The sequence below is a fragment of the Salmo salar genome, chromosome ssa09 (genome assembly GCF_905237065.1).
Source record: "Salmo salar chromosome ssa09, Ssal_v3.1, whole genome shotgun sequence".
Classification (NCBI taxonomy): domain Eukaryota; kingdom Metazoa; phylum Chordata; class Actinopteri; order Salmoniformes; family Salmonidae; genus Salmo; species Salmo salar.
In genome coordinates this window covers 26321303-26345908 of record NC_059450.1, presented here as the reverse complement: position 1 = coordinate 26345908, position 24606 = coordinate 26321303, and the positions used below count along the sequence as shown (strand labels likewise).

The window sequence follows — 24606 nt, the reverse complement described above, 5'->3', positions numbered from 1 at the left end:
ATATTATTATGAGCCGTCCTCCTCTCAGCAGCCTCCTGTGATCTCCACTATGGTCTGGGCTTGATGTGCACAGCTGGTAATACACTGGTGTCCCTGGCGACCGGTTCGTACATATCCATTCAGGCTGCAAAGTCTTCGATTTTCTCTTTAACTAGATTTAATGAGAGAAGGCAAAAAAAAAAAAAAATGGGAAAATATGCATACTTTCTTAATGAACACACAATTTTCCACTACCAGGCTAGAGTGGATAAAGCCTAGGAATGCTACTTCCTGATGTTGCGCCCTGCGTTCAGCCTATCAGGTTGCAGCAGTCTGTTGTTTACCCCTGGCTGAACACGGGGCGAAACACAGGAAGTATAGCATTCCCTAGGCATTACCCATTCTAGCATAGTGGTGGAAAAGGATGTGGCAACCTATCAAGAGGTCCAAACGTATTGTTGTAACAAGGTGTTGGTGTGATAGTCACAGGGACAGTTGTAGGGTCGCAGGTTCAAGTCCCAACAATATCAAGAGATAGATACCTATGTGCTGTTAAATAGTGGAAATAATGTATCAATCAGATGAATCATTACTCAGTGTGAAGAACGTATTAGTACAACTTTAGGAGAGCTTTCATCACATAGGCCTTCCTATGGTTCATCATGCAGCTTCCCACGTTGAACAGCAGGCTATATAGACAAGAGGAGACTTATGGGTAAATGAGGCGGCTGTGTTTGCATGTTGATATCAGAAGAGGGAGGAGAGAGATCTAGCTCTGGAAGTGGAGTATGTAGTGTACGAGGAATCCACCCACCGACAAACCTTTGTTTTTGGGCATGCAGGGATAAATACCCATGTAGTGCATGGGAGAAGAACTGGTCATGGAAAGTTTAACGATTCATCACGCAAGCTATTTTGGAGAACGCCATTCTTACCCTGTAAATTTGCCTACGACTATGAGGCAGTCACAAAATCCATGTAATTTGAGAGTTTCTAAAGTTGGATTTTAAACACTGCGGACTGTTTTAGAAACACATTTTTGAAATTGAAGCAAAGCATTTCGGAGCGCCCAAAAAGAGAAGGGGAGGGGGGTCAAAGAAAACGCCCTGTTGCTGAATCTTCTAAAAATGCTAACTTAATCGCCGTGTGGACCATATAGAACATTTATATTGAATATATTACCATAAGTTGTTACCTTCTTTTGCGTTTAACAACATCTCCTAACTAATTGGCAAGTTTGAGGAGCGGCACTTCTCCCTTCACGGTGGATTATGTTTTCCCCTTCACTGTGGACACTGTAATTCCGAAGCGATTTCAGAGGGCGGTGAGTCGGAGGCTGCTAGGCCCACGGCGATTGCTCAAGAACAAAAATATTTTTTCTCATGTAAACTCTTAAGACTTCTCATAAGGCTCGTCTTATATGTAAACGAAACGGGCATTCATCAATCGCAAAGATGTCGCTTGGTGCAGAGAGAAGGATGGAAAACCGGTTGAAAAAGCTGGAGGCCATGATCAAAGATCCAAGATCTGCGATAAATTTAGAAAGTTTACTGGTAAGTCTGCTTAAATATTTTATTAATTATTAATAGGTCCCATGATTTCCCCTTTCGCATTTTGAAGCAACCGACAAAATACATAGCAATAAGTAGACTTCTTACGCCTTTTAACCAAGATATGTATACATTTTGATGTTCAGATAATACATTGTAACCGAATTTCCACAAAGCCTTTGATGCAGGTCAACAACATTCACTTGAGAAATTATAGACCTATTGCACTATATCTTTTAGATTAACAAACTGTATTTGCACATTATCGTTAGCCTACATTTTAGCACCGATAACCACACCATGTGTATCCTATGACAATGTGTAGCCGAGCCTATATGCTAATAGTAATTGCCCGGCTATTCAGATGACATGCAGACGAGGCCTATAATGAATTGCTCCCGGTAAAGTTACGATACTAGTGGCTACATAAGCCTATGTAAGGGTATAAGGACAGTCATAGAAAATAGTTGCGCCCTTAGTTTTCTAGTGACATATGAGAGCATTTGATGCAGCAGACAACATACTTTAACCATAGCCGTAGCCTTTAACTGTCTGTTTGAAGATTATGGGGATTAGTGGAAAATGTGTATGTCGTTGTAGGTTACTTCTATGGAAACATTTCTTCCGGTCAAATCATTGAGCGATCTTCCACTTGGCAAGGGATTGGCCCACTATATGGGATATGCACCAGACGGGTACCACTACCAACGGCATGCCACATGCGCGCTTGTCTCTTATACAGACGGATGCGTTGTAGTAGCTGCCAAAGAGAGGACTGGGTTGTAGACCTCAGCCAACTGTTTAAGAGGATAATAACAAGTAAACGATTGAGGAGCATTTACCCAGACAGGCACTGCTGTGGAATGTCGGGAGGACTGTCATCTGTTAATAGGCCTGAAAACATTCCACATAAACTTATTGTGATAATAGTTGTTCCAGACTGAAATAGCCACACCTACATCCTAAACACTCATCATTTACAAATGTATTTCCATCTGAATCCCTCAGACACTTTTCAAAACTGAATTGAATGCCTAGCAGTGGATTTTCCTGCCGTTACCATAGATGCTATGTCAAGCAGTTTCTGAACCTGAATTAAACTTCTTCAGTGCCGGTTAAAATCTGTTTAGAAGTGCAGAATGGATATAGTTTATATGCAGTGACTGAATCCTCAGCTGTTTATTTCCTGGGAATGAGTAGGAGATGGATATCAAAGCTAGATGACTGTTGTAGACTGAAGTTGAGTGGGAAGAGTGCGTGGGTTTGAACAGGCTGGATCCCCTAGCCCTCTCCCCTCCCAAGCCATTTTTAGTGCCTCGCTCTCTTTATCGCTTGCTATGAAGAAGGCAGAGGACACGCATCAGGCATTGCATTGATGCAGTCAGACTGTTTCTACATGCTTTGACCAGCAGCACATATTCAGACCTGCTTCTACATGTTCTGACCAGCAGCACACATTCAGACCCCCGGCATACCCTCCATTTTTGTCTTTAAAAACTTTGCCTAATGGTAAATTATGAACACAGTCATCGACATCCATTAACGCCTATAAAAGCTTCTTACATATACAGTGCATTCTAAAAGTATTCAGATCCCTTCACTTTTTTGACATTTTGTTACATTAGCCTTATTCTAAAATTGATTCAATCGTTTTTTTCCTCAATCTACACACAATACCCCATAATGAAAAGCAAAAACAAGTTTAGAAATGTTTGCAAATGTATTAAAAAAAACTATCACATTTACATAAGTATTTAGAACCTTTACTCAGTACTTTTGAAGCACCTTTGGCAGCGAGTCTTCTTGGGTATGACGCTACAAGTTTGGCACACCTGTATTTGGGGAGTTTCTCCCATTCTTCACTGCAGATCCTCAAGCGCTGTCAGGTTGGATGGGAAGTGTCGCTGCACAGCTATTTGCAGGTCTCAGAGATGTTCGATCGGGTTCAAGTCCCGGCTCTAGCTGGTCCACTCAAGGACATTCAGAGACTTGTCCCGAGGCCACTCCTGCGTTGTCTGAGCTGTGTGCTTAGGGTCGTTGTCCTGTTGGAAGGTGAACCTTGACCCTAGTCTGAGAACCTGCTCCAGAGTGCTCAGGACTTCATCAAGGATCTCTCTATATTTTGCTCCGTTCATCTTTACCCCAATCCTGACTAAGCTCGCAGTCCCTGCCACTGAAAAACATCCCCACAGCGTGATGCTGCCACCACGCTTCACCGTGGGGATGGTATTGCCCAGGTGATGTGATGAGCTGTGCCTGGGTTCCTCCAGATGTGATGCTTGGTATTCAGGCCCAAGAGTTTAATCTTGGTTTCATCAGACCAGATAATCTTGTTTCTCATAGTCGGAGTCCTTTAGGTGCCTTTTGGCAAACTCCAAGTGGGCTGTCAAGTGCTTTTTACTGAGGAGTGGCTTCCATCTGACCACTCTACCATAAAGGCCTGATTGGTAGAGTGCTGCAGAGATGGTTGTCCTTCTGGAAGGTTCTCTCATCTCCACTGAAAGACCTGCAGAGATCCTCTGAGTGACCATCGGGTTCTTGGTCACCTCCCTGACAAAGGCCCTTCTCCCCCCATTGCTCAGTTTGGCCAGGCGGCCAGCTCTAGGAAGAGTCTTGGAACCACCAAACTTCTTCCATTTAATAATGATGAAGGCCGCTGTGTTGGGGACCTTCAATGCAGCATAATGTTTTTGGTACCCTTCCCCAGATCTGTGCCTCAACACAATCCTGTCTCTGAGCTCTATGGACAATTCCTTCCTCCTCATGGCTTGGTTTTTGCTCTAACATGCACTGTCAACTGCGGGACCTTATATAGACAGGTGTGTGCCTTTCCAAATCATGTCCAATCAATTGAATTTACCACAGGTGGACTCCAAGTTGTAGAAACATCTCAAGGATGATCATTGGAAACAGGATTCACCTGAGCTCGAGTCTCATATTAAAGGGTCTGAATACTTATGTAAATAAGGTATTTCTGGTTTTTATTTTCAATACATTTAAAAACAATTCTAAAGCTGTTTTTGCTTTGTCATTATTGGGTATTGTGTAGATTGAGGGATATATATTAATCCATTTTAGAATAAGGCTTGAACATAACAAAATGTGGAAAAGGGGAAGGGGTCTGAATACTGTCTGAATGCACTGTAATTATCCTGGATAAGTCTCTAATTGCCTCAGCAGAACAATGCCTGGGCCATTTTATGTCCTCTTTTACTGTAAACGTTTTTCATCCTGTACTCTTCTTGCTTTGCACTCTATGTACAGGTAATTGCCAAAATAAAGGAAACGCCAACATAAAGTGTCTTAATAGGGTGTTTGGCCAGAACAGCTTCAATGTATCTTGGCATATATTTGACAATTGTCTGGAATTCTATTGGAGGTATATGGCACCATTCTTCCATGAGAAATTCCATCATTTGGTGTTCAAATAATGTTTTTATTTGTCTCATGCTTCATAGACTAACCGTGAAATGCTTAAGGGTCATTTTTCAACAATGCAGAGTTAAAGAGAAGATCAAATAAAACAATTTGAAGTAGTGACATGAGAAATAAATACACTGAATAACAAAAAATAAAGAGTAAGAATTACATCGCTATATACTGAGTGCACAAAACATTAGGAACACCTGCTCTTTACATGACACAGCATTCACCAGGTCAGTCCATCATCCAGTAATGATGTTATATCCACTTCAATCAGTGTATATAAAAGGGAGGAGACTGGTTTAAAGGATTTTTAAGCCTTGACAATTGAGACATGTATTGTGTCATTCAGAAGGTGAATGGGCAAGACAAAAGATTTCAGTGCCTTTTGAACGGGGTATGGTAGTAGATGCCTGGCGCACCAGTTTGTATGTCACGAACTGCAACGCTGCTGAGTTTTTCACGCTCAACAATTTCCCATGTGAATCAAGAATGGTCTACCACCCAAAGGACATCCAGCCAACTTGAATCAACTGTGGAAAGCATTGGCGTCAACATGGGCCAGCATCCCAGTGGAATGCTTTTGACACCTTGTAGAGTCCATGCCCTGACTAATTGAGACTGTTCTGATGGCAAAAGGGGGTGCACGTCAATATTGGGAAGGTGTTCCTAATGTTTTGTACACTCAGTGTATAGGGAGTAGAAAATAACATGGCTATATACAGGATGTACAAAGTCTATGTGCAGGGGTACGAGGTAATTGAAGTATCTATATACTGTACTAATCGGTAGGGTTAAAGTGACTAGGCAACGCGATAGATAAAAACAATAGCGTATGTTGTGAAAGTGTGTTTGTGTGTGGGGGGGGGGGGAGGGGATAAGTACACTACATGACCAGAAGTATGTGGACACCTGCACGTCGAACATCTCATTCCAAAATCATGGACATTAATATGGAGTTGGTCCCTCCTTTGCTGCTATAACAGCCTCCACTCTTCTAGGAAGGCTTTCAACTAGATGTTGGAACATTGCTGCGGGGACTTGCTTCCATTCAGCCACAAGCATTAGTGAGGTCGGACATTGATGTTGAGCAATTAGGCCTGGCTCGCGTTCCCTTTTCATCCCAAAGGTGTTCGATGGGGGTGAGGTCAGGGCTCCGTGCAGGCCAGTCAAGTTCTTTCACACCGATCTCAACAAACCATTTCTGTATGGACTTCGCTTTGTGCACAGGGTGCATTGTCATGCTGGAACAGGAAAGGGCCTTCCCCAAACTGTTGCCACAAAGTTGGACGCACAGAATTGTCTAGAATGTCATTGTATGCTGTAGCGTTAAGATTTCCCTTCACTGGAACTAAGGGGCCTAGCCCAAACCATGAAAAACAGCCCCAGACCATTATTCCTCCTCACCAAACTTTACAGTTGGCACCACGCATTGGGGCAGGTAGCGTTCTCCTGGCATCCGCCAAACCCAGATTTGTCCGTTGGACTGCCAGATGGTGAAGCGTGATTCATCACTCCAGAGAACTCGTTTCCACTACTCCAGAGGCCAATGGCTGTGAGCTTTACACCACTCCAGCCGACGCTTGGCATTGCGGCAGTTTGGAACTTGGAACTTCGCGGCTGAGCCATTGTTGCGCCTAGACGTTTCTACTTCACAATAAGAGCACTTATAGTTGATTGGGGCCGCTCTAGCAGGGCAGAAATGTGACGAACTGACTTGTTGCGAAGGTGGTATCCTATGACGGTGCCAAATTGAATGTCACTGAGCTCTTCAGTAAGACCATTCTACTGCCAATGTTTGTCAATGGAGATTGCATGGCTGTGTGCTTGATTTTATACACCTGTCAGAAATGGGTGTGGCTTAAATAGCTGAATCCAGTCATTTGAAGGGGTGTCCACATACTTTTGTATATCTAGTGTATGTAGGTCTACCGTAGGTGCCGTCTGTGGGTCTATAGCGCCACCCTATGGCTCTTATCCTACAGTGAACTACTACCCACTTTAATAGCCCACCAGCAAGGGTCCCCCTTCCCAGTAATGCCCCTTATGTAGCAAACCATGTGGGTTTCACATCGGCCTGCACAGCTACATGCATTGGCATAAACACAATGCACCAAAACAACACCACCAATAGCTGATAATTACTGGGAGCAATATCATCATCGACATCGAAGGAAAGTCATACAGTATGTCTACTGCTAGCCTGGGCAGCCACTAATGGACTTTATGGATCTCCACCACAGGAGGTTGGTGGCACTTTAATTGGGGAGGACAGGTTTGTGGTAATGGCTGGAGCGGAATTAGTAGAATGGTATCAAATACATCAAACGCATGGTTTTTCATTAGCTCCATTCCAGACATTATTATTTACATTTACATTTACATTTAAGTCATTTAGCAGACGCTCTTATCCAGAGCGACTTACAAATTGGTGCATTCACCTTATGATATCTAGTGGAACAACCACTTTACAATAGTGCATCTAAATCTTTTAAGGGGGGGTTAGAAGGATTACTTTATCCTATCCTAGGTATTCCTTAAAGAGGTGGGGTTTCAGGTGTCTCCGGAAGGTGGTGATTGACTCCACTGTCCTGGCGTCGTGAGGGAGCTTGTTCCACCATTGGGGTGCCAGAGCAGCGAACAGTTTTGACTGGGCTGAGCGGGAACTGTGCTTCCTCAGAGGTAGGGGGGCCAGCAGGCCAGAGGTGGATGAACGCAGTGCCCTTGTTTGGGTGTAGGGCCTGATCAGAGCCTGAAGGTATGGAGGTGCCGTTCCCTTCACAGCTCCGTAGGCAATCACCATGGTCTTGTAGCGGATGCGAGCTTCAACTGGAAGCCAGTGGAGAGAGCGGAGGAGCGGGGTGACGTGAGAGAACTTGGGAAGGTTGAACACCAGACGGGCTGCGGCGTTCTAGATGAGTTGTAGGGGTTTAATGGCACAGGCAGGGAGCCCAGCCAACAGCGAGTTGCAGTAATCCAGACGGGAGATGACAAGTGCCTGGATTAGGACCTGCGCCGCTTCCTGTGTGAGGCAGGGTCGTACTCTGCGAATGTTGTAGAGCATGAACCTACAGGATCGGGTCACCGCCTTGATGTTAGTGGAGAACGACAGGGTGTTGTCCAGGATCACGCCAAGGTTCTTAGCACTCTGGGAGGAGGACACAAGGGAGTTGTCAACCGTGATGGCGAGATCATGGAACGGGCAGTCCTTCCCCGGGAGGAAGAGCAGCTCCGTCTTGCCGAGGTTCAGCTTGAGGTGGTGATCCGTCATCCACACTGATATGTCTGACAGACATGCAGAGATGCGATTCGCCGCCTGGTTATCAGAAGGGGGAAAGGAGAAGATTAATTGTGTGTCGTCTGCATAGCAATGATAGGAGAGACCATGTGAGGATATGACAGAGCCAAGTGACTTGGTGTATAGCGAGAATTGGAGAGGGCCTAGAACAGAGCCCTGGGGGACACCAGTGGTGAGAGCGCATGGTGCGGAGACAGATTCTCGCCACGCCACCTGGTAGGAGCGACCTGTCAGGTAGGACGCAATCCAAGCGTGGGCCGCGCCGGAGATGCCCAACTCGGAGAGGGTGGAGAGGAGGATCTGATGGTTCACAGTATATATTATATTAATATAATATATATAATATATATATTATATCTATCCATATATTATGAGCCGTCCTCCTACAGTGGAGTCCCCCGGCGACGGGTTCATACATAAAACATTCTCCATTCAGGCTGCAAAGGTTTCGATTTCCTTCTTAACTAGATTTAATGACGAGAAGGCTGAAAAAAAAAAAATCAAAAAAAAAGGGAAAATATGCATACTTTCTTTATGAAACACCATTTTCTACTACCAGGCTAGAGTGGCTAAAGCCTAGGAATGCTACTTCCTGATGGTGCGTTCAGCCAATCAGGTTGCAGCAGTCTGTTTACCACTGGCTGACCACAGGGCGAAACATCAGGAAGCATTAGCCTTTCTAGCATAGTGGTGGAAAATGATGTGGCAACCCATCAAGAGGTTCAAATGTATTGTTGTAACAAGGTGTTGGCTTGATAGGGACAGTTGTAGGGTCACAGGTTAAATTCCCAGTCAAGCTAGCCCCCCAAATCGCTACGCTGGTGTCAAAGTGTGATGGCGCTGCTGGGAGACCAGATGTTAAATCCAATATCAAATATTCTATTAGGCCCAACTTGAAGCTATATGATATCCTCTGCAAGTAGCCGACTTGTTGCACACTTCATGATCATTGCACACAGCCATAAAAAACTCGTAACTGTTAGAACAATATCAAGAGATAGCTCCCCATGTGCTGTTAAATAGTAAGGCCATTCGCTGCCAATGTTTGTCTATAGAGATTGCATGGCTGTGTGCTTGATTTTATCGACCTGTCAACAACAAGTTTGGCTGAAATGGCAGAGTCCACTAATTTGAATGGGTATCCACATACTTTTGTGTGTGTGTGTGCATAGTCAGTGCAGGAGTTGGTGCAATAAAACGGTCAATGCAGGTAGTCCGGGTAGCTATTTAGCAGTATTGTTTAGAAGTATGATGGCTTGAGTGTAGAAGCTGTTCAGGTTCCAGACTTGCTGCGTTGGTTCCGGTTGCCATGTTGTAGCAGAGATAAGTCTGTGGTTTGGGTGGCTGTAGTCTTTGATAATATTTTGGGCCTTCCTCTGACACTGCCTGGTATAAAGGTCCTGGATGGCAGGGAGCTTGGCCCAGTGAATTACTGGGCCTTACGCACTACCCTCTGAGGCACCTTGCGGTGGAATGCCAAGCAGTTGCCATACAAAGTGGTGATGCAGCCAGTCAGTGTTCTTGATGGTGCAGCTATTGAATGTTTTGAGGATCTGAGGGCCCATGCCAAAGCCATTGTTGTGCCCTCTTCACGACTGTTGGTGTACATGGACCATGATAGACCCCCTTGTAGTGCCAGGGAGAGGTTGTTGTCCTGGCACTACACTGACAGGTCTCTGACCGCCTCCCTCTAGGCTGTCTCATCGTTGTCGGCGATCAGGCCAACCACCGTTGTGTAATCAGCAAACAAAATGATGGTTTTGGAGTCATGTGTGACCACAGGGGGGACTAAGTACACACCCCAGGTGGGGAAGGGCAGTGTGGATTGAGATTGCGTCATCTATGGATCTGTTGGGGCGGTATTCTAATTGGATTGGGCATGGGGATTCCGGGATGATGTTATGAGCCATGACCAGCCTTTTAAAGCACTTCATGCTGCCAAGGTGAGTGCTATAGGGTGGTAGTCATTTAGGCAGGTTCCGTTGACTTTCTTGGGCACAGGGACTATGGTGGGCTGCTTGAAACATGGGTATTAAAGTCTCGGTCAGGGAGAGGTTGAAAATGTCAGTGTCAAGACACTTGCCAGTTGGTCCGCGCATGCTTTGAGTACACTTCCTGGTAATCCGTCTGGCCAAGCGGCCTTGTGAATGTTGACCTCGTTAAAGGTCTTGCTCACATTGGCTACGGAGAACGTGATCACACAGTTGTCCGAAACAGCTGGTGCTCTCATGCATGCTTCAGTATTGCTTGCCTCGAAGTGAGCATAAAAGGTATTTAGCCCGTCTGGTAGGCTCGTGACACTGGGCAGCTCGTAGCTGAGTTTCCCTTTGTAGTTCGTAATAGTTTGCAAGCCCTGCCACATCCAACGAGCGTCAGAGCCGGATTCAATCTTAGTCCTGTATTGTCTCTTTGCCTGTTTGATGGTTTGTCTAAGGGCATAGCAGGATTTCTTATAAGCATCCGGATTAGTGTCCCGCTCCTTGAAAGTTGTAGCTCTAGCCTTTAGCTTGGTGCGGATGTGGCCTGTAATCCATGTCTTCTGGTTGTGATATGTACGTACGATCACTGGGGGGGGGGGGGGGGTCAATGCACTTATTGATGAAGCCGGTGACTGAGGTGGTATACTCCTCAATGCCATCAGATGAATCCTGGAACATATTCTAGTCTGCTAGCAAAACAGTCCTGTAGCGTAGCATCCGGATCATCTGACGACTTCTGTATTGAGTGAGTCACTGGTACTTCCTGCTTTAGTTTTTCCTTGTAAGCAGGAATCAGGAGGATAGAATTATGGTCAGATTTGCCAAATGCAGGGCGAGGGAGAGCTTTGTATGCGTCTCTGTGTGGAGCAAACGTTTTCTAGAGTTTTACTTCCTCTGGTTGCACGCGACATGCTGGTAGAAAAGAGGTAAAACAGATTGACGTTTTCTGCATTAAAGTCCCCGGCCACTAGGAGCTCTGCTTCCGGATGAACATGTTCTTGTTTGATTATGACCTTGTACAGCTCGTTGAGTGCGGTCTTAGTGGTAAATAGACGGTTCCGAAAAATATAGATAGTATGGTCTACAGCTTATCATGAGGTACCTTACCTCAGGCGAGCAATACCTCGAGACTTCCTTAAAATTAGGCATCACACTCCAGCTGTTATTGACAAATACACACACCACACACCACCAATGCACGGAAAACCCAGCCAACTGTATATTATCCGTGTTGTCTTTCAGCCACGACTCGGTGAACCATAAGATATTACAGTTTTTAATGTCCCGTTGCTGGGATAGTTGCAAACGGAGCTTATCCAGTTTATTCTCCAGTGATTGCGTGTTGACCAATAGAACAGATGGTTGAGGCGGGTTACACACTCGCCGACGAATTCGCACAAGCCACCCCGATCTCCGCCCCCTGTACATCCGTCTTTTCTTCACGCGAATGGCTGGGATTTGGTCCTTGTCTCGGGGAAACAGTATATCCTTTGCGTCGAACTCGCTCATTAAAGAAAAAATCTTCATTCAATTCGAGGTGAGTAATCGCTGTTCTGATACCCATAGGCTCGTTTCGGTCATAAGTGACGATAGCAGCAACATTATGTACAAAATGCGTTTCACACAATGCGAAAAAACACACAAAATAGCACCGTTGGTTAGGAGCCCGTAAAACGGCAGCCATCACCTCCGGCGCCATTGTCTGTGGATCTGTTGGGGCAGCATGCAAATTGGAGTGGGTCCAGGGTGTCTGGGATGATGGTGTGGCTGTGAGCCATGACCAGCCTTTAAAAGCATTTCATTGCTACAGATGTGAGTGCTACGGGGCGATTGTCATTTAGACATGTTGCTGTGGTGTTCTTGGGCACAGGGACTCTGTGGTCTGCTTTAAACATATAGATATTACAGACTGGGTCAGGGATAGGGCTGAACAACTGTGTAACTTCCCCATGCAGAGCAAGGGGAACAACTACTCCAAGTCTCAGAGCGAGTGATGTTTGAAACGCTATTAGCGCGCACCCCGCTAACTAGCTAGCCATTTCACATCGGTTACACCAGCCTAATCTTGGGAGTTGATAGGCTTGAAGTCATAAACAGCGCAATGCTTGAAGCACAGCGAAGAGCTGCTGGCAAAACGCACGAAAGTGCTGTTTGAATGAATGCTTACGAGCCTGCTGCTGCCTACCACCGCTCAGTCAGACTGCGTAAAATTCTGGCAAATTAGTTCAACGAGCCAGGCGGCCCAAACTGTTGCATATACCCTCACTCTGTGTGCAATGAACGCAAAATTACACAATTTCACCTGGTTAATATTGCCTGCTAACCTGGATTTCTTTTAGCTAAATATGCAGGTTTAAAAATATATACTTCTGTGTATTGATTTTAAGAAAGGCATTTATGGTTAGGTACAGTCGTGCAACGATTGTGCTTTTTTTTGCAAATGCGCTTTTGTTAAATCATCCCCCGTTTGGCGAAGTCGGCTGTCTTTGTTAGGAAGAAATAGTCTTCACAGTTCGCAACGAGCCAGGCGGCCCAAATTGCTGCATATATCCTGACTCTGTTGCAAGAGAAGTGACACATTTTCCCTAGTTAAAAGAAATTCATGTTAGCAGGCAATATTAACTAAATATGCAGGTTTAAAAATATATACTTGTGTATTGATTTTAAGAAAGGCATTGATGTTTAGGGCTGGAGCAACATGTACCTAAGCGATTATATGCAACGCAGGACAGGCTAGATAAACTAGTAATATCATCAACCATGTGTAGTTAACTAGTGATTATGATTGATTGTTTTTTATAAGATAAGTTTAATGCTAGCTAGCAACTTACCTTGGCTTCTTACTGCATTCGCGTAACAGTCAGGCTCCTCGTGGAGTGCAATGTAAAGCAGGTGGTTAGAGCGTTGGACTAGTTAACCGTATGGTTGCAAGATTGAATCCCCGAGCTGACAAGGTAAAAATCTGTCTTTCTGCCCCTGAACAAGGCAGTTAACCCACTGTTCCTAGGCCGTCATTGAAAATAAGAATGTGTTCTTAACTGACTTGCCTAGTTAAATAAAGGTCTAAAAAAATTGTAAAAGAAAACGGCCAAATCAGCGTCCAAAAATACCGATTTCCGATTGTTATGAAAACTTGAAATCGGCCCTGATTAATCGGTCGACCTCTATTCAAGAGTAATTGTGTGGTTTCTCTGTCCTGTTAATGTTGATAGAGCACACATGCATTGAAGTACCTGGCCTGCTTCTCGCAAATGTCAAATGTAGGAAAGTGCCCATCTGGGCTTCTCAGTCCTTGTTTAGTTCACCTCACACTGTCAAAGAAGAGTGTTACTTTTAAAAATGTGTTTTACGTCCATTCTAATGAAAAATCTTTCCCAAACTCTACCCCTCGATGATCAGAGTCGCTGATAAATAGGCTATGGACATGTTGTATTTTTTTTGTTTCTATTTTAATGATTGTCAATTTCATCTTCATACTATGGCAAAGCTGTCCCCTTCATACTTTCATTATATTATAGGGTACTTTCAGGAAAGCCTAAGCTGGGCCTAGGTTTTTTTTAAATTCATTTTAAGGAGAGGATAAATATTTGCACTTGTGTTTGACATACGCTGGTGGCTTGGATTGTGTGGGTACTTTTTATTTAAGAAAAAAATCGTATTTCCAATGCTGGCCTCCCCAGGCCACTTGGGCTCCCGAGTGGTGCAGTGGTCTAAGGCACTGTATCTCAGTGCAAGAGGCGTCACTACAGACCCTGGTTCGATTCCAGGCTGTATCACAACCGGCCGTGATTGGGAGTCCCATAGGGCGGCACAAAATTGGCCCAGCGTCACACGTACACGAGGGTGGCGTGCATGAGTTTGTTGATTCTCTCTAATAGGCCAATACAGTGCATTCGGAAGAGTATTCAGACTCCTTCCCTTTTTCCACATTTTTGTTACAGCAATTGATTAGTTTTAGCAAATGTATTAAAAGTAAAAAACAAAAATTCCTTTATTTGCATAAGTATTCAGACCGTTTTGCTATGAGACTCAAAATTAAGCTCAGGTGCATCCTCTTTCCATTAATCGTCCTTGAGATATTTGTACAACTTGATTGGAGTCCCCTCGTGGTAAATTCAATTGATTTGGACATGCTTTGGAAAGGCACACCTGTCTATATAAGGTCCCACAGTTGACCGTGCATGTCAGAGCAAAAACCAAGCCATGAGGTCGAAGGAATTGTCCGTAGAGCTCAGACAGGATTGTGTCGAGGCACAGATCTGGGGAATGGTACTAAAACATTTATGCAGCGTTGAAGGTTCCCAAGAACACAGTGGCCTCCATTCTTAAATGGAAGAAGTTTGGAACCACCAAGACTCTTCCTAGAGCTGGTCGCCCGGCCAAACTGAGCAATCGGGGGAGAAGGGCCTTGGTCAGGGAGGTGACCAAGAACCCGATGGTCACTCTGACAGAGCTCTAGAGTTCCTCTGTGGAGATGGGAGAACCTTCTAGAAGGACAACCATCTCTGCAGCACTCTACCAATCAGGCCTTTATGGTAGTGGCCAGACTGAAGCCAAGCCTCAGTAAAAGGCACATGACAGCCCACTTGGAGTTTGCCTAAAGACACCTAAAGGACTCTCTGACCATGATAAACAAGATTCTCTGGTCTGATGAAACCAAGATTGATCTCTTTGGCCTGAATGCCAAGCGTCACGTCATGAGGAAACCTGGCACCATCCCTACGGTGAAGCATGGTGGTGGCAGCATCATGCTGTGGGGATGTTTTTCAGTGGCAGGGACTGGGAGACTAATCAGGATCGAGGGAAAGATGAACGAGGCAAAGTACAGAGAGATCCTTGATGAAAACCTACTCCAGAGCGCTCAGGACCTCAGACTGGGGAAAAGGTTTAGCTTCCAACAGGACACCAACCCTAGGCACACAGCGAAGACAAAACAGTAGTGGCTTCGGGGACAAGTCTCACTGTTCTTGAGTGGCCCAGCCAGAGCACGGACTTGAACCCGATCAAACATCTCTGGAGAGACCTGAAAATAGCTGTGCAGCGACGCTCCCCATCCAACCTGACAGAGCTTGAGAGGATCTGCAGAGAAGAATGGGAGACCCCCCCCCCAAATACATGTGTGCCAAGGTTGTAGCGTCATACCCAAGAAGACTAAACGCTGTAATCGATGCCAAAGATGCTTCAACAAAGCTCTGAGCAAAGGGTCTGAACACACAATTGAATCCATTTTAGAATAAGGCTGTAACGTAACAATGTGGAAAAAGTGAAGGGGTCTGAATACTTTCCGAATGCACGGTATACTGTTAATAACATCCCAGAGCACACCATTTTTAATTTCAGTAGTGCTCAGCTTAGGCACATTAGACATACTGTATCATAGAAGCTTGAAGCAAAACATCAATGATGGCAGTATTTTCCCCCAGGCCCCAGCCCCACTGATCCCATTTAGTTGGCAGAGCACCATTGCTGACTGGGTAACTTTTTTTACAGTCTCCAGCGTCAGGCAGAAGTTATACTGACTCCAAAACAGCCCCTCTGGGATAGCAGCATTAAAGAGATGGCATTTCTCTAGGTAGGCCTAACTACTTGATTCAGTTGCATGAGCAGCCTTTTTGCTGTCCTCGAGGAAATTACCTCATTGAGTAAATAGTTGGAGCTATATATGGGGCTGAAAGTCCCTCTGAATTGCTGCTCTTTCCCCTTTCACTTTTCTCTTAACTGCTTCCCTTCTCTCTCTCTCTCTCTCTCTCTCTCGCTCACTGGTTCAAACGGAATATTTGATTTTCAAAGTTAGATCAACACCAGTGACTTAGATCTGACTGTGGTGTTTCAGTCTTCTCAATGTTTGTTTCATTTGTGTGTTGCTGGAGATATGAGCAATTCCACTGTAACCGAGTGATGCTGAGACTTTTATATTTTTTTCCTTTTTAAAATGTATATCAAACCCCCAAAAATTATTGCAAAGTTTAACAAAACATATATACAACTCTATGCACAATGTCTACTTTTTAATAATTTCCACTGAACATTTTAAAACACTTACTTGAAGTGCAGTTAGTTTCGTAACAAAATGACGGCACAAACAGCACAAACTTTGCATCTGCACTGTTCAAGTAAATGTGTTTTTGTAAAATGTTCAGTGGAAAGTGTTAAGTAGGCCTTGTGCATAGAGTTGTATGGTTTTTGTTTAACTTAGAATCATTGATTTTGGTTTGACATACATTTTAAAATGAAAAATTGTAGTCTCAGCATCACTATGTTTGCATGGAATTGCCCACATGCACCTACATAACTGTTACTTAACCTTTTGGGACATGATCGCATCCGCAATAGACATGGAACTATGGTTATTTTTTATGCTCAAGTCTCAAATGTGATAGCCGGACTCTGCACCTAGCTTCAACTTCCACTGTGAGTGACAACATTCAAATTATGGAATTATATAAATGATTAGTGTTCTCAGTCTCTGTGTCGCTTGCGGAGTCTAGCGAGAGAATAAAAAAATGATTGACATCAAGTTTAACCCTCAACATCGTAATGAAATGTGTAAAAGTGTATTGCACATGTCAAACTCATTCCACGGAGTGCCGAGTGTCTGCGGGTGTTACCTCCTCCCTTGTACTTGATTAATTTAAGGTCACTAGTTGGTAAGGAACTCCCCTCACCTGGTTGTCTAGCTCTTAACTGAAAGGAAAAGAAAAAAACTTGCAGACACTCTGCCCACCGTGGTATGAGTTTGACACCGCTGGTGTATTGGTTACTCTAGTCCAGCGCTCCCAACCCTGTTACTGGAGAGCTATGGTCCTGTAGGCTTTCATGCCAACCCTAATCTAGCGCACCTGAATTTAATAATTAGCTGATTGATGAGCTGAATCAGGATACAAATCTGGTTGGAGTGACCCTACAGGAAGGTAGCTCTCTAGGAACAGGCATGGAGAGCCCTGCTCTAGTCTATCAAGCTTCTCTCTGGTGCTGTGAGTCTGATTGGCACTTCAAATGTCCGTTGGAGGTTTCATCTAGTTCTTGTCAAATCATGCTGATGCCCCAGAACGTCCATATACTGTTTCTATGTATTCACCAACACTGCTAGTGCCACTACCTCTGTGTTTAGTATTAGTTGCCTGCTTGTTTTGATTATCTCTGTGGGTTAATTTGAATGGAAACACACACCCGTGAGAATGGCGGTGTTGATTTCTGGGTCTATACTCTTTATGGTGTGAGCTTGGCATAGGCTGGGATAGGCGGTGCCATCTGTAGGAAGTATTATCTTCAATGAGCTTTGTTTGGGTATTGAGAATAAATTGGTGTGTATGTTTAGTAGCAGACTGCCATTCTCCCTTCTGATGTTGCACCATGTTATTGGTAGTGAGGGATTCCATATGAAATCAGGACATAAAAAGACCATGATTTGGGGGATTGTCACAATGTAATCCATAGATTGGTGCTTAGGAGGAAAGATTGTTGACATGTATTTGACATTTGTATCTAAAAGCAGAATTGAGAAATAATTGACCAAAGTTGGCATATTTATTACATTTTGGCCTTATTCAGGCCTCCTTCATCTGTAGGTGCTACAAAACAACAGTTGGTGTCATGTGAAGCTTTATAGGCTGACCACACAAAAATAAATTTAGAAATCTGTTATTCAATTATTGCACCCACACTGCTCGCACGCACCAACGAGCGTCTGCATTGCCAAGGGCTAAAATAGAAGTCAGTTCTATTTCTGACGCAGATCACTGCAAGTCCTGCCTCTCCCATCTCCCCATTGGTTTATAGAAGCAGGTACCCATGTGCCATCTCCTCATTGGTTATACCCACATGGGTGACTGAAAGACGAACGAGGTCGGTGGCGGTAATGCACCTAATTTATGAAAGTTGCCAATCGCAATATAAAGTCGAGAAGAAAAAGCCTGGAAGGAAGAGGGATGACTAGAAACGATTCGATTGACCGTTTTATGTGTGGATTAATTGGCGGAGTAGAGGACCTTGTGCATTTCAGGTAAAATAACAACTCAATGTTTATATCCCAGGACAAATTAGCTAGCAACAGCTAGCTAAATAGGACAAATTAGCTAGCAAGTGCAAGCTAACTAGCTGAATTGCCATAAATGTTTAATGCTTTTCGACCTGTCCCCAAATTAATATAATATTTTAACCTGCGTGTCGTGATCGCGTTTGGTGTGGGGGGACAAAATTAAATTTATGCACGATGGCGCACGCACGCAGCCAGTTTGGGTTCCGTGTTACTGCTTGCTCTGTAATATGAGTAGTATTTCGATTTTATACTTTTTTTCCCCATTTAATTTATAATTCTTGAAAAATATAAACGTGTATTTTTTTACATAAAATGATTTTGCAAATTTCTCAATATATTGTTTAACACATTTGGGGCGGCAGGTAGTTGGTCCATTAACCAAAAGGTTGCTAGATCGAATCCCCGAGCTGACCAGGTAAAAATCTGTTGTTCTGCCCCTGAACAAGGTAGTTAACCCACTGTTCCTAGGCCGTCATTGTAAATAAGAATTTGTTCTTAACTGACTTGCCTAGTTAAATTTAAGGTTAAATAAAAAAGAATAAACATAATATACTCTACGGGTATATCAAAGGTCCAGAGTCGGATCTCTGCTAGTTTTAAAGTTATGGCCCATTTCATATAGAGAAATTGGCATAGACAAACACATTTTCACGATTTCAATAAATCATAGCATGTTATTTGGCTTATTTAGTAGTTCTTATGTGATTTAATTTTACTTAATGTTAGAAGTATCATTTATATTCCTAAAACAATTTTTTTTTTTATTATACTGTTGCTGATTCCTGTTTTTGATTTATAGCCCAGTCTCAAAACACCAGTTTTAAATGTTCAAATTCATAATCAATATGCTGAAATTGGTTGTAATATTTTGAAGACCAAAAAATACTCCACCAGCCTCCTCTGATGTGTAGGGGAGGAGCTATAGTAGGATAGGTCATTGTTATTGCTGAAATGGAATTAATGGTATCAAGCATTAAGGAAACTACACGTTTGACTCCATTCCAGCCATTACCATGAGCCCATCCTCCTACCTCCAGCCGCCTCCTGCTACACATACATGTGTCACACGTGTGTTTTAGATTACTTATATTTTCCTAAATTAGTAGCTACCTCATAAACTGCACACACACACCAACATTTACCAAGCAGCCACTCTAAACTGGAATTAATTAGCTTGTTCTACTGTTTTCAATAGCGTGCACAAATGAATCGGTCGCATCGATATTCTATAGAAATCAATGGAACTGGGACAATAACCGCGGACACATGTACAGTTTGCGCTCTTCTAAAAGACAAACCATAACGAACTTGAATATACTGTACCTATCGATAGATGAGAACCTGTAGTGCCACAATGTTTATGGTAGATGGCCAATACAAAAAAGGTAACGCAACACTTTGACTGGATCATTTCAATGAATAATCACCTCACAGATATAGTTCTACATAGTGACTCGTTGGCTTTAATTTGAGTGATAGCTTGACTGGCAAATCTGTGCATTTGTTTGTGGCCAGTGACTTTTCTGAAGACACCGCCCCGATTTTTGTCCTTTCCATTTGAGATTGAAAATGCTATGGACAGGCACATATGATAAAATCAACGGTGCCAAACCAAATCTATTTATGTTTTAAAGCAATCGATTTAGTATCATCTTGATGACTACAAACTTTTATGTTCAGGTGAAAAGGATGTGTAATTCCACCTAATTTATGTGGTGAAAATACAAGCTTGTGTACGGTAGTAACACAAATTGTCTACATTAGGGAAATTAGCGGGATATACAATTATTTACGGAGTAGCTGCGGTTCCATATTTTCTGGAACCCGACCTGGCTGTTGATACGGAGATTTCTGCGCATTTGTGTATATTTAAGCAAGCATATCAAACAAAGCAAGACACATACAGTCAAAATAGCGATGAATTATGATTGCAAACATTGGCAAGTTCTTTTTTTTCAGCAACTCTCACTACGATATGGCAGCATAACTGAAGATTATCATCACAAATAGTAGGCAGTCTAAAGCAGTACTTGACAAACGGCGTTAGGAATAATGGCGTGCGCTGTATGGCAGCAACTATAAAGATTAGCCTACATCACACACAACACTGATTGTTTTTGCTCCAATGCAATGTGAACGGACTACGTCCTGCTTGTTCAAATGCAATATCCATTACAACAGACTGAAGGCTATAAAACCTTCTATAAATATTTTTTGGATTGTTTGTTCAGATCGCCACAGGGTTTTTTTATTTGAGCTGTTAAAGAAATATGAGGCAGACAGAGGCTGCATCATCATGGTGCAGAAGAGGGTGAGTAAAGAGAGAAACCTAAAGGGAACGGGAGTGTGAGCAGCAGCTGTGTAGTGTGTGTGTGTAAAATAACATGTGCAGAACGTGATCCGGATCCTTAGCGTTGAGAAAGAGGTTTCCAGAGGGGCGGGAGGGGTTTGACCACGAGCAACAACTCAGTATTTGCAGCCACGGCCAATAATTTTAATATGGAAAAATAAGTAATGTCAATTTAGGATAATATTATACGTTGCCCACTCACAAGCTAATGCAACAATTACAGCAACTTCTCACTCATTTAACCATTTTAGAGAGTTTTAAAATGCTCTCAAACACAATTTAACTGAACGCTCTAGATGAGCCACCATCATGTCTGTGCAGCAGCCTGAATGTTAGATGTCCCTAATGGTAGGCGATGTTACCAATCACAGCCAGCCTTTTAATTGTGTCATTCCACATCCTGAAAATTACCAGCAGGGGGTGACCATTTTGAATCCATTTTCACATTCACTCTGTTGGTAATGCTTACAAATTGGATCATAAGTCCTAAAGTAGCTGAGATCCCACTCTGGACCTTTCATATGCCCATAGAGCGTATTATGTTCAACCATTTATTAAACATTTTGCCATGTCCAAAATTGTGTTTTTCCAATATTCATAAATGTATTTACTTTTACTCGAGGATTAAAAATCCTTCTTTAACCTGTCCCCTTCCCTGCATCTACACTGATTTGAAGTGGATTTAACAAGTGGCATCAACAGGGGATCATTTCACTAGGATTCACCTGGTCAATCTATGTCATGGAAAGAGCAGGTGTTCATGTTTTGTACACTGAGTGTACAGTATGTCAGCAATCCTTTCTCCAAAGGACCATTCTATATATGGATTCAATTTAGTGAAAATCCCCCCAATCATGGTATTTGTTTTGTCCTGGTTTCGTATGGAGTCACTCCAGTGCTAACAAGAGGATTTGACTGATTTGATCATTAGGATGTCTCTTTGGATAGGAGACATTGTTTGAATTGATCTGTTCAAGTTTGTACTTTGTCCAAGATGAATGGTAGCGTGTTATCCAGGGCAGACAAACACAGTGAAGCTGCTGCAAAGCACAGAAGTTAGAGGCTTTTACCCCAGCAGATTGCTAAAATGAAGTTAAACTTCTGTACTTGCCTATAAGTAGTGTAAAATAAAAAACAATTGCATTTGTTTCCACATTCATTTATCTTTTGACTCTCCTTTCTCTCGTTCTCCCTCTCTCTGTCCAGTCCCCCTCTCATCCTCTCGCTCCTCCTGTCTCCAGTCGTGGGGGAAATCCAGTGTTACATGGAACTGCTGCTCTGCTCTGACTCCTCAGAGGCTGAATTTCTGTTCAATTTGTCTCTAAGTGTGACCGCTCGCTAGCTGCATTGGCTGCTTTGTACCAGTGGGGAGAAACACTCCATATATGGTGGCGTGATGGTGGCCAGGGCCAAGTTTAGCAAAACAAGCATGCACACCTCCTCTCTTGAGACAGCCTCTCATTCTCCTCCCCTATTCCTCCTCCTCCATTCTCCTTAGCCGTGGAAGTCCCAGCTCCTGTGCAGAATGCAGTTCTAACATTGTGAGAACGTTGTTAGCTAGTTTGCACTGCTGGCCATGCAAATGTAGTGCAGTGTATGCTGTAATAGTTGGTCAAGGGGCTAAGCCTTACGACTGAAGATAGTTAGTCTTAGATTTGTTTTTTGCCTTGTTTGGTGTAGCCCTTATAGGGGGCATGAGCACGGTTTGTGGCATCTGAGGGAGAAGGGAAAACATATTGCGACTAAAACCACTGGATCTTGGGGGGGGGAAGAGTCAGACTTTATTTTTAGGCATGAAGACATGTCAGGGATGGGAGGAGGAAGGACTTTGGCGAAGTGTTCCGCCTACTCGTGTACCATTTTTATTAATCTGCCTTAAGCATCACAACTTCATGACCACTTCCTGGGAAAAGAAAGCCTCCCATATTGACACACAAACACTGTGCACGCACACACTCGCAGGCACACGTACACACTCCTTTCTAAAGTAGTGAGCCAAATCACCTATGGAAAAATATACTGAACAAAAATATAAACGCAACACGTAACATGTTGGTCCCATGTTTCATGAGCTGAAATAAAAGATCCCAGAAATGTACCATATGCACAAAAAACTTCTCCCATTGTGTGCACTAATTTGTTTACATCCCTGTTAGTGAGCATTTCTCCTTTGCCAAGATAAACCATCCACCTGACAGGTGTGACATATCAAGAAGCTGATTAAACAGCATCAGTACACAGGTGCACCTTGTGCTGGGGACAATAGAAGGCCACTCTAAATTGTGCCGTTTTGTCACGCAACACAATGCCACAGATGTCTCAAGTTTTGGAGGGCCGTGCAATTGGCCTGCCAACTGCAGGAATGTCCACCAGAGCTGTTGCCAGAAAATGGAATGTTCCTTTCTCTACCATAAGCTTCATTTTGGATAATTTGGCAGGACGTTTAACCGGCCTCACAGCCAGAGACCACGTCTAACCACACCAACCCAGGACCTCCACATCCAGCTTCTTCACCTGCGCAGGGGCGGTTCTGGGGGGGCAGTGCCCCTGTCACAACAATTTTGGACCCCCTTGTGGCCCCCCTAAATGTGGAGTATGAAATAATTTTTACATAACTAATTGTTGCTATCGTTCTTTTTTTACATCTGTTATTAGACAGTGGCAACGCAGAACACTTATGATTATGAACATGATCTTTTGCCTGCTAATGCCTGCAATGCAGTGAAGAAAACGATATGACAACAATAATGTCTAATGTAACTGGCCCCTCTAACAGTACAACTGGCCCCAGCTTGGCCCCCCCAGTTGAAATGGTCTAGAACCGACACTGCACCTGCGGGATTGTCTGAGACCAGACAGCTGACGAAACTGTGGGTTTGCACAACTGAATAATTTCTGCACAAATGGTCAGAAACCGTCTCAGGGAAGCTCATTGAGTGCTCGTCGTCCCCACCAGGGTCTTGATCTGACTGCAGTTCGTCGTTGTAACCAATTTCAGTGAACAAATGCACACCTTCGATGGCCACTGGCATGCTGGAGAAGTGTGCTCTAAACGGATGAATCCCGGTTTCGACTGTACTGGGCAGATGGCAGACAGCGATCTGTATGGCAGTATACCGTCATGTGGGCGAAAGGTTTGCTGACGTCAACGTTGTGAACAGAGTGCCCCATGGTTGCGGTGGGGTTATGGTATGGGCAGGCATAAGCTACGGACAACGAACACAATTGCATTTTATCGATGGCAATTTGAATGCACAGAGATACCGTGATGAGATCCTGAGGCCCATTGTCCTGCCATTCATCCTCTGCCATCACCATGTTTCTGCATGATAATGTGCGTCTCCATATCGCAAGGATTTGTACACAATTCCTGGAAGCTGAAAATGTCCCAGTTCTTCCATGGCCTGCATACTCACCAGACATGTCACCCATTGAGCAAGTTTAGAATGCTTTGGATGACGTAGCCGACAGTGTGTTCCAGTTCCTGCCAATATCAAGAAACTTTGCGCAGCCAATGAAGAGGACTGGGACAACATTCCACAGGCCACAGTCAACAGCCTGATCAACTCTATGCGAAGGAGGATGTTGCGCTGCATGAGGCAAATGGTGGTCATACCAGATACTGACTGGTTTTCTGGTCCATGCCCCTACCTTTTTTTGAAGGTATCTGTGACCAACAGATGCATATCTGTATTCCCAGTCATGTGAAATCCATAGATTAGGGCCTAATGAATTTATTTCAATTGACTGATTTCCTTACATGAACTGTAACTCAGTAATATCTTTGTAATTGTTGCGTTTTTATATTTTAGTTCAGTGTATATAATATACTTGATGAAGAAGTTGACAACGTATCTGTTTAATTTCTCTGACGTCCAACACATCTGTTAAATAACAAACATATCAGGCATGACATCCATCAGCAGTTAGACAAAACACAGACGTGGTGCTCGTCTGTTTCCCTGCATGGGTCACAGTATGACATGGGG

The 24606-nt window shown here is 43.7% G+C and overlaps 1 protein-coding gene across 4 annotated transcripts in view; it reads left to right on the top strand.

Moving 5' to 3' along the window:
* The first annotated feature begins 588 nt into the window (after positions 1–588).
* The window catches only part of LOC106611132 (rho-associated protein kinase 2), a 58007-nt gene continuing 33989 nt past the window's right edge, over positions 589–24606 (top strand). The window contains exon 1 of one of the 4 annotated variants that reach the window (XM_045723533.1): positions 589–1532. In XM_045723533.1, coding sequence (XP_045579489.1) covers positions 1434–1532 — 99 coding nt within the window. In that variant the 5' untranslated portion in view covers positions 589–1433. The remainder of the gene's footprint in view (positions 1533–24606) is intronic. The other 3 variants (XM_045723532.1, XM_014211020.2, XM_014211022.2) reach the window with 3 other exon arrangements.